The 10224-nt window shown below is 32.6% G+C and overlaps 1 protein-coding gene across 1 annotated transcript in view; it reads left to right on the forward strand.

The window, feature by feature from the left end:
• The window catches only part of LOC139501062 (uncharacterized), a 40441-nt gene extending 32164 nt beyond the window's left edge, over positions 1 to 8277 (forward strand). The window contains exons 7-10 of the mRNA XM_071290029.1: positions 321 to 2038; positions 2273 to 2509; positions 4585 to 4769; positions 7519 to 8277. Coding sequence (XP_071146130.1) covers positions 321 to 2038; positions 2273 to 2509; positions 4585 to 4769; positions 7519 to 7705 — 2327 coding nt within the window. The 3' untranslated portion in view covers positions 7706 to 8277. The remainder of the gene's footprint in view (positions 1 to 320; positions 2039 to 2272; positions 2510 to 4584; positions 4770 to 7518) is intronic.
• The last annotated feature ends 1947 nt before the right edge of the window (positions 8278 to 10224 follow it).

Below are 10224 nucleotides of genomic sequence, written 5' to 3' on the forward strand. Positions count from 1 at the left end.
TAGGCCGTTAGTGTTCTCGGTTTTACATTGTCATTTCGCTCCCTTTTTATAGTAGACTATGCGGTATAGGGTTTGCTCATTGTTTAAGGTTGTACGATAACCTATGACTACGGTTTCTAGTGTTAAATAGCAGATTTCACTTCGGACAACTTCATACATATGTTAAGAAAATTTTTCAACACTAAAATTTGTGGTTAACTTATGTTTAAATCAGCAAAAGTATTATATAAAATAAAGCTGAACAAAGGCATGCACATATGTCTCCATTAGATCAATTAATTAAAATGAAAATTACTCAATAAATTTATATATCTTGGCAGGAAATTTGAATATAAATGATCATCAAGATAGTCCACAGAGAGACAAACAAACTCCAGACAGAGAAAAACAACTTAAAAAGAAAAAAGGCAAAACAGACAAAAATAAAGCAGAAGAGAATAAAAAACAGGATCCTCCAAGATCAGAACAGACAAAACAATCTGAATTATTATTGTCTGAACAAGAAAAAGAAATTAAACACCAAGAAGATAGAGAAAGAGTCAGAGGTCCAAAAATAGGGAAAGGTGGACATGGCTATAATGAAAATAAACATGAAAAATTGGAAGACGAGAACGTTCTTGGAAATCAAAAAAGGAGAGGAAATGGTACAGATAGGGGTCGTGTAAGAGGTGGTAATCATCAACTTGGGAGAGCAAATGAACAAGAAGATGGAGAAATAAATGATGTGGATGACATTGTTGTATTTAAATTCTTGATCAAATCTTTTGGTGGAGGATGTACTTTCGAAGACTTTTTAAGGCGTTGTGATCTCTTTCCTAAGGGCTCTAATATATGTTCTTGGTTTAAAAAGCATAGTAAAAGATTTCATGTTTTCTGGGACGAAAATGATATTGTTTATATTCAACCATTTTATCAAGAGGCCAAAATCTGCAACCACTGGAATAATAAACAAAATCCTGGTCAATGTCGAAATACTTCGTGTGATTTTTTCCATATCTGTCGTCACTTCATTAGAGGCAATTGTAAAGAAAGCAGTTGTCTACTGTCGCATAGTTTAGGAAATCCACACAATCAGACTATACGGGATAAACTTAGCTTCAGTGATTATAGTGATGTTGATATCAGAGTTATCCTAAATTGTAATTCTCTTTCAGTTTGTGCAGATTATGTTTACAACAATGGTTGTAAGGTGGAAAATGGAGAAAAAAGATGCCCACACTTACATTTATGTGAGCAAAAAGTATTTGGAAATTGCGAAGGCCAATGCAAGTTCATGAAAAATCACTCTATAACTCAGTTTCACAACAAATGGGTTTTGGGAGCATGGACTATGAGTAGATTGCCAGAGACCCAAGTATTCAAGTATATAAGTGTACCACCTAGACAAAGAAAAGAATTTGATGATAAATCCGATGATACTGAGCTCAGTCAACACGTAGACGATGCGGTAGATACCAGTGTTCAAAGTGATAGTAATGTCAGTGCCAGCAGTGAAAGTCTTTCAAGTACTGCATCATGTGATCCAAAAATCAAAAAGCTGATCACTTCTGGTGAAAATCGTAGTAAAGAAGATGTAAATGCATCAGAAGATAGCATTTGTGGAATTGTAGGAAAAAGCAACCACTGTCTTCCTAAAGTATCTGCACCACAAGAAAAATACGATGCTAATGATAACATCACAAAAGATAGGATAATGATGAAAAAGAACAAACAGGAAAAACAGGCTGCCACTTCTGGTAAAGTTGTAAAGCCAAAGTCCCCACCAAAACCTTCAAAACTGACTCCATATGATCCAGATTATCAGGAAAGACACCCCGATTTGTTAAAGGATGAAACAGAAAATTCCAAAATCTGCATTTTTGTGTCGAAGGATAAATGTCCGTCTGCATTATGTAAATCTCTGCATTTGCCTAGCGGTATTCCTTACTTGTGGCAAATAAAAATTGACAAATGGTTTTCTCTTACTTTGGCAGAGAACGAGAAAATAGAGAAAGGTTACTGCTATCTACTAGATGATGAATCAACTGAAGCATGTGAAGTAAGTTTATACTGATTTCAGATATTAATTTTATTCTATTTGAAGAAAGTACGTAAATGTTAAAAGACAATGTATAACGGACAGATTTTCTGGCTCGTGAGTCAAAAGGTTATTCATATAAAAGGGTGATTGAATATACTGTTATTGAATATAGCATTTCAAAGGAGAAAAAGCGTGTAAAATGTAATGTCATACTCTATTGCATATTTCGTAAACATGTTTAATTATTTATAGGTGAAGTACAATGGCAGTAAATACAGTTATCTTATTTCGTTCTCAAAGATGCAGGCCACAATTTATGATGTTGATGGTCAACCTGCCGTTGGCGACAATCAGCATGACCAGTGGTGTAATGTCAGACGTCTGAGTACCCCATCCTTCACTGAGAAGAAAATGATGGTTGATAGCTATCTTACACAGTGGAGATGGTATTGGAAGGATTACAGTAAAAAATGGAACATGTACGATAAGGTGAGAACGGTACAAATTTGTAGATGTTTTATACACATTTGTAGATGTTTTATACACATTTGCAGATGTTTTATACACATTTGCAGATGTTTTATACACATTTGCAGATGTTTTATACACATTTGTATCTTATTAATTGATAAAAATGTGCTTTTCATCCTTTAACAAACAAATTGTAAGATAGTGTTGAAATCCATATAGTCATTGCAATGTTAATAATTACAATCCATTTTTGACACATATATTACATATACTGATGGTAAAGATACATTAAAATTGATATTTGGAACACTAAATAAGTCACATGTCCTTTAAAATTTAACTATTATTATGTTTTTCGTTTGCATAAAGCTTGATAGGGTGTCCAACTTATATTTGTGTCACACTTCAAGTCTGTGTTTACTGCAGACGTGGTGTAAATAAAAGCAACAGTAGTATATTGCTGTTGGAAATTCATAAATCGATTTGGGAGGGGGGAATCCGGGTTACAAAATAAAACTGCGGGAGACACATCAAATATAAGAGGAGAACTACAACACAGCATAAGCACAACACTAAAAGGTAACACACATAGAAACGAACTATAATATAACAATGGCCATTTTCCTGACTTGGTAATTTGGTAAAAGTAGCTTGGTCGTCTGAGTGCAAGAAACCGTGGACCCGATTCTCGACAGGGTCAAACAAAGACTTGACAATAAGTATGCGCTGCTCCTCCACGTAACATGTAGAAGTTACAGCAAATACTGGTCATCTTGGAGACTTTAATGATTAGAGTGTTAATGTGAAATGTTACCTTGTGAACAAGCATGTTAAAAAAAATTTTTTTTTGGGAAAATTTCTGCTCAGCATAACGAACCAGTAAAAACCAGAATTAAATTTCATATCACATGAAAAAGAGGCAACCGATACTAAAAGGACATTCAAACTCATAAGTCAAAAATATACTGACAACATTATTGTTAAACAAGGAAAATACTAAAAGACAAACAACAGTTCACAAAATACAACATAGACAACTAAAGAATGAGCATCACGAACTTCATCAAAAAGTAGGAATGATCTCATGTGCTTTAGAATGGTTAGCAGAGAAAATGTGTTGACCTGATTTATTTATGTAATGTAACCACTAGATTTTTTAAACACAAATTTGTCATCTTTGCCATCACATTTATACAAATAATTAATATAAAAAAAAATGCGACAGAACAAGGGGTTACTGTCAGGGGTATCGAAATGTTTTCGCCCCTTGATTTCTGATGTTTTGAATGCAATCCCTGCTAAAGTGTGTTGATGTATTTCGTATAAAAATAAGAAATATCAAGGGTCGTCAAGTTATACCTTATTCCTTATTCGTAACGTATTCCTTATTCCTTATTCGTTACCTATTTGTTACTTATTCCTTGTTACTTTTCGTTACTTGTTCCTTATTCCTTATTTGTTACCTAAGCGTTATTTATTCCTTATTCCTTATTCGATACCTATAACGTACTCGTTACTTATCCGATTTTAGTATTCTCCCGCTTGTGTTGCTTTACTTTCTTATCTCTGTTAATAGTTCTTGTTTTTTAGAGGTGAAATTACACTTTTGGCCCTTATTGCAGCCATCGACAGATACCCTGTTACTTATCATTTGTTCCTTATTCACTTGTAATACGTGTGTAATACGTTGCACCTTTTAAAAAATACTTTTCAATTTTTGTCTACCCGATTCAGCGCTCGGCTGATACCCTCTTTCTTATTCGTTCCTTAATAACTTGCGATACGCGTGTAATACGTTGCACCTTTTAAAAAATGCTTTTTAATTTTTGTCTTATCTCTGATGGTAGCTAAGGGTTCTTAAAGGTGAAATAACCATACTAGCGCGTATGTACCCGTTTCAGCGCTCATTAAATACCCTGTTACTTATGCATCCCTTATTCCTTGTAATACGTCTGTTATACGTTACATTTTAACAGAACAAAATTAATTTGTTAAGTGTCTCTGGTGTTAGCTTTGGGTTCCTAACTGTGAAATAACATTTTTGACATTTACCTGTTTTAATCCTTTTTCATATAAAGTTGTTATTTTCATAGGATGACATTGAGAGGAAGTATCAGACTAAACAGAACACTTATTTGCATACCATGGAGAACAACCTTAGTATATACAGGATAGATTTCAAGAAGATGATCCAGGTTAACGTCGAAACATATAGAGAACAAAAGATTACCAGACGTCCACTGTTTGTGTCGAAAGATGATGTTAATGAGAAGAAATTGTAAGTTGAGAGTTGAACTATTTTAACTACGGTTTTGGCGTACAGGTATCAAACTCAGTTCTGCATAAATTAAAACTTGTTTAATGGATTCTTATCTCCGAGCATACAGTGTATGATTTTTAGTATTTACTTGTATTATCAAAACAAGTTGTCAGTGTCAACAGAGTAAATATTAGACAGGTTTCAATGAATATGTATTGAAAATATTGAATATTTTTACATTTTTTAACAAAATATAAGATTAAAAGGAAACAATATCTAAGATATCTTTGTCGTGACTGTGAAATAAGTCTAAGAAGTGAGACATATCCAGTATATCGTCGGATTCTCCTCAAAATTCAGGTTAAGTATGTAGTAAACTTCTTTAAAAAGCATGAATTTGGATTTGTATGATAGTGGTAATACTTCTTTATCATGATCATAAGACATGAAGGGTTGAGATCTCACAAACATGTTTAACCCCGCCGCATTTTTGCGCCTGTCCCCAGTCAGGAGCCTCTGGCCTTTGTTAGTCTTGTATTATTTTAATTTTAGTTTCTTGTGTACAATTTGGAAATTAGTATGGCGTTCATTATCACTGAACTAGTATATATTTGTTTAGGGGCCAGTTGAAGGACGCCTCCGGGTGCGGGAATTTCTCGCTACATTGAAGACCTGTTGGTGACCTTCTGCTGTTGTTTTTTTCTATGGTCGGGTTGTTGTCTCTTTGGCACATTCCCCATTTCCATTCTCAATTTTATTATCCACGGGAAACGTTTGACAATATTTATTTCAATTTATCCGTCGCTTACTTTAAACTACAGTTACACTTTCAGATAAAAATTACTTTGAATAGATATAATAAAGTAGTTCACTCATATCAAGAAAAAAACCAAATGTTGAATGTGATTATTAACTATAACTAGCACACGTATTAATGTATTTAAGGAATGACTGTAATATTTGTTCTGTCTATAAAAAATAGTGGGTTATTTAACAGTGTGCAACACATTTTTTGTGTTATTTCGAATAGACAGAAAAATATAACAGTTATTTCTTATCATTTAATTCTAAATTCCATTTTAAACCGGAGTAAAAATGAAAAAACGTTGATGACGTCACGGTCACATGACTAAATTATGTCTATGGGCTGATAAACAAAACGACGTCAGCCAATCAGAAGACGTGTTGCATCAAAAATTAAATTATTTCTTAGTGCTAGTAATTCTTGTTCATTTTAAGTTATCCATTTCAGTAATATTAAGTAATCATTATTATAATATCCCTTTATTTTTTTCTAATTTAAATGTAGTAACACTAGTAATTTTGGGGCCCTTTATAGCTTGTTGTTCGGTGAGAGCCAAGGCTCCTTGTTGAAAGCCGTACATTGACCTATAATGGTTTACTTTACAAAATTGTTATTTGGATGGAGTGTTGTTTCATTGGCACTCATACCGCATCTTTCTATATCTAATAATAAGTTATCTTTTCAAGAAATCCTGTTTGATGTTTTATAGTAGATGCAAAATATGTTTGCATGATACTTAAGTAATTTTAATTTTATTTGAATTCAAATGTTATAATAAGCAATCTAAAATATTTAAAGAAGGTAATTGTTAGTAACTCAAAGTAATAAAAAACATAAATGCAAGTACTATTAAACAACTTAATTTAGCGAGCGATTTATTATCGCGACTGTCACGAGTACAAAAATAACGCGAATATAAATTGTCGCAAATATGTAAAACTATTATTTGCCTTCTGAAGTAAATTTCAAAATGGCGAAACTAAATCGCAGCGAAATGGATTAGAAAGGGATACAGGCGAAATGAAGTATCCGCGAACATAAGTTGGTTTACAGTAATTCAAAATAATCACCAGGGCGTGTAAAACAGATATATATTTAATTATAGCCTTTTTATATCGGTCAATACATGTTTTGTTGACCCGGTGTAAGTATATTGACTGAAGATGCTTTCCAAAGTCAATGATTTTTCATGGGATATCAAACATGTATTGACCACTATGAAACAGTTACAATTGTTTTATAACGAAACAATATCATTCAAACTGACTTTTCAAGATTGATCATTCAATAGCTACTTTGTTGAGTTTTTTAATGTTATGTTCCACATAGGCTATTTACCAAGTTATATGATATTGCTACATGTTTTATTCATTTCAAACAAAAACAGTGACCAGCATATCCCAATGCTCTCTTTGACGTGCACATCTTTCGTCCAGTTTACAATTGCAAACGTTTTTAATTAAAATCACTTTCAGTTCTTGCCTTTTTTTACAACATCTTACCAAATTAGACTAAAATTTGATTAACTTATGCATTTTGATTAACTTAACAATTCATACACAAATTACTAACTCTTTAAAACAGGAATTAATAATTATATTTATTGTTACAAAGTTTATTATTGTATATTTTAGTAAGACATAGCCGATATTTGGTTATAATAGAACCATGGCATGGATTACCAAATAACAGTTTGTGTATTATATGAAAGCATATAAAAGTCCCAAGTAATTTCAAGAAACCCAAAGTACCAATTTTCAGTAGGTTAAAGTGTTATTCCACCTTATTCAGCATACTTAGTAGCTAGCTTAAATAATTCATAGTTATATAAAAAAAAAGATTTATAAGCAATTCAAAGCTTGTTAATATAACATGTATGAAGTTATTGGTTTTATTTCGTTCATTGTCTGCTGCTACTACATTTTCGGCATTCATTGTTGACATATTTGTTTATTTTCATAGTGAAAAAATCTTGAAAAACGTCGACGTTCCACTAAGAAGAGTGCCCAATTATCCGAATGCTAAAGGTGACTTGTACCATTACAAACACCGTGTCGACGATGATGACGATTTATATAAAGGTAGTGATTTTATGGACATGGACGAGAAGTTGGTTCCACTGAAGACTGATAGAAGTGATGGACACTAGGATGAAAACGAGTCTGCATTTATTGACTTGGATGAGAGTTTGGTACCACTGAAGGCTGATAGTAGTGATGGCAGGTCGGTTGAAGACGAGTCATGTAAACATTCGAATTGTTGATAATATTGTGAAGTGTTCTTTGCATTTTGTGCTGTAGTTCTTTTATTCATTTTAGCTCTATTTAACCACTCAAATAATTATCATTTTTTCGTTTTGCTCATGTAGCTAGTCAACTGTAGTGGTTCTTATACATCATTCGCTTTTACATATTCGGCTTTGAGTGTTCCTGTCGACGATAAATCCATAAAGTGCTTCGTACTATTGATATTTATAAAGTGTTTTTATTTTTTAAATATGCTTGTATCATGTTTTATCGTTAATTACAAATGTTATTCTTGCATCCCTCTTTGTTTATCTCATTGCATATTTTTATTTATTTTTATTTCTTTAGTTTCTGAACTTTATACTTTTATCACTAGATGGTTACTCTCAATATGTTGAGTCGTTAATACATACTTTTTTGCAATAGGTCTGTCATGTTATATAATTACTGACAATTTTATAACAACAGGAGTCAAGTGTCTTATAATTATTCAGTTGTCTTATTTGTTAATGGTGTTATGTGAATATTATATAATACCTGTTTTTTTTATATAATAAGTAGCACAATAAACAGGTTGTACATACAAGTATATCGTAGTTGTTCAGTAGGATACAAGTTCACTGTGTCTAAACCACACCGGCAAAATTTGCTCGGACTAGATGCTATCTAACATCCGGAACAATGACGGAACACCAATAGACAAAAGAAAGGTAGGTTTCTCCTTATTTTTTTATTCTTTTTATGATATCGAAGAATAAATATACATATACAACTATTTTCTATTGTGAGATGCAATATTTTCTACAACCGTTCTCTATTAACGGAGAAATAAGTCAAAATGCATGTCAAAATGACGAATTGAGTGAACCTTGCCTCGAAATTGTTTAATTTCTCGTTGAATTGTTCACATTGTACGGAAAGAAAGGTACGGGAAGATAGATATTGACACGGAGATTGCAAATTTAGTTATTATGAGCATCTCAATAATTGTAACTTTGTGTATGGAACGAAAGAAATGGGTCATGTCAAAATCGAACTGGCCGGTTTCGTCAATGTATACATCCCGGTTTCGTCATAGATTTCAAAATGCATAACCCGGTTTGGTCAAATAAAAAAAATCATAATCGCATTACATTATAATAGATTATTTAACTTCAGCGTTCAAAAGGAGTTTTGTGGGTCGTTCGAAAACAAGTTCGTTCACCGGACAGCGGCTTATTATTTATATGAGTCTCAGATTCAAATAAATAATACGCAAATTCATACTCTTATAGAACACAAATATTTTAATTTTTCTTTGCATTCCGAAATTTTTTAACAGCATATTGAGATTAAAGCTCTCTTAATATGCTTTTTCTATATGAGTTATGGGAAAATATGTTGAACATTTTTAAACTTGAAATTAAAGTTTACGGTCTTAAAAATCGAAACACACAATTGATATGTGATTTTCTCGCACAAAAGAATGGACACCTTTATAAGTAATCTAATCATTCCATGTATTTAATCTTTTCTACCATCGTTAAAAATAAATCTTCTTAAGGATAAACGTCGATAATAAGACAAATGTATATGCATGCATAATCGACATAGAAAATGAATGTAGGATTACAACTACCATGCATTAAAATAAAATTTATTTATCACTATACTGCTATGTACAAATAAGTATAATAGTCTCAGGTCATCGATAAAATTCAATAATAAATATTTTGTTAACATTATTAAAAAAAAAACAGTCTGCACTGTCGCCATTGTGTTATGATGATCGTACACTGATGTTGGACAATATATATACGGACAGACGGATTCAGTTTATTTCAAAGTGGGCGTATTTCGAACAACTTTTACATACCGCCGAGCGTAGCGAGTCGAACAATATTTTGATTATTTTTTGCTTTACAAAATCTTTAAATACAGGAATCAATAAAGTTTTGGCAACCAAAGGTGGGGTCGGGGCGTGCAACATATACGTTATCTAGATTCGCCACTTATCTTATAAAGTGTATACCGAATTAAAATATTTTAAGAAATGAGAAAACAGGGACACCCGGGCAATCGGATTATGTCAGTTGGATTATGTTTCTCCTAATAAATGCCGAATATCAAGTTCTTTTTATCGATTTCTATACATTTTTTTCCAAATATATGTAAAAGTTATATAGGAAAATGATAAGGCAGACAAATATACAAATAAATCGACTTGGCCGATATCCTAATAAAACTTATTGACCTTAATTACGATTTTTTTTCATTTCTTTGCGTTTTTACACGCCCATCCCAATTTTGACAGGCCGTATTATTGTATACACCCCCTCCTTCCATCCGTCCGTTCCTCCGTCTATCAGTCATTCTGTCCGTCCGTCCGTCTATCTATCCGTCTGTCCACTATAAACATGTCGCACCGTAACTTCAGGACAGC

The sequence above is a fragment of the Mytilus edulis genome, chromosome 13 (genome assembly GCF_963676685.1).
Source record: "Mytilus edulis chromosome 13, xbMytEdul2.2, whole genome shotgun sequence".
In the NCBI taxonomy this organism is placed as follows: Eukaryota; Metazoa; Mollusca; class Bivalvia; order Mytilida; family Mytilidae; genus Mytilus; species Mytilus edulis.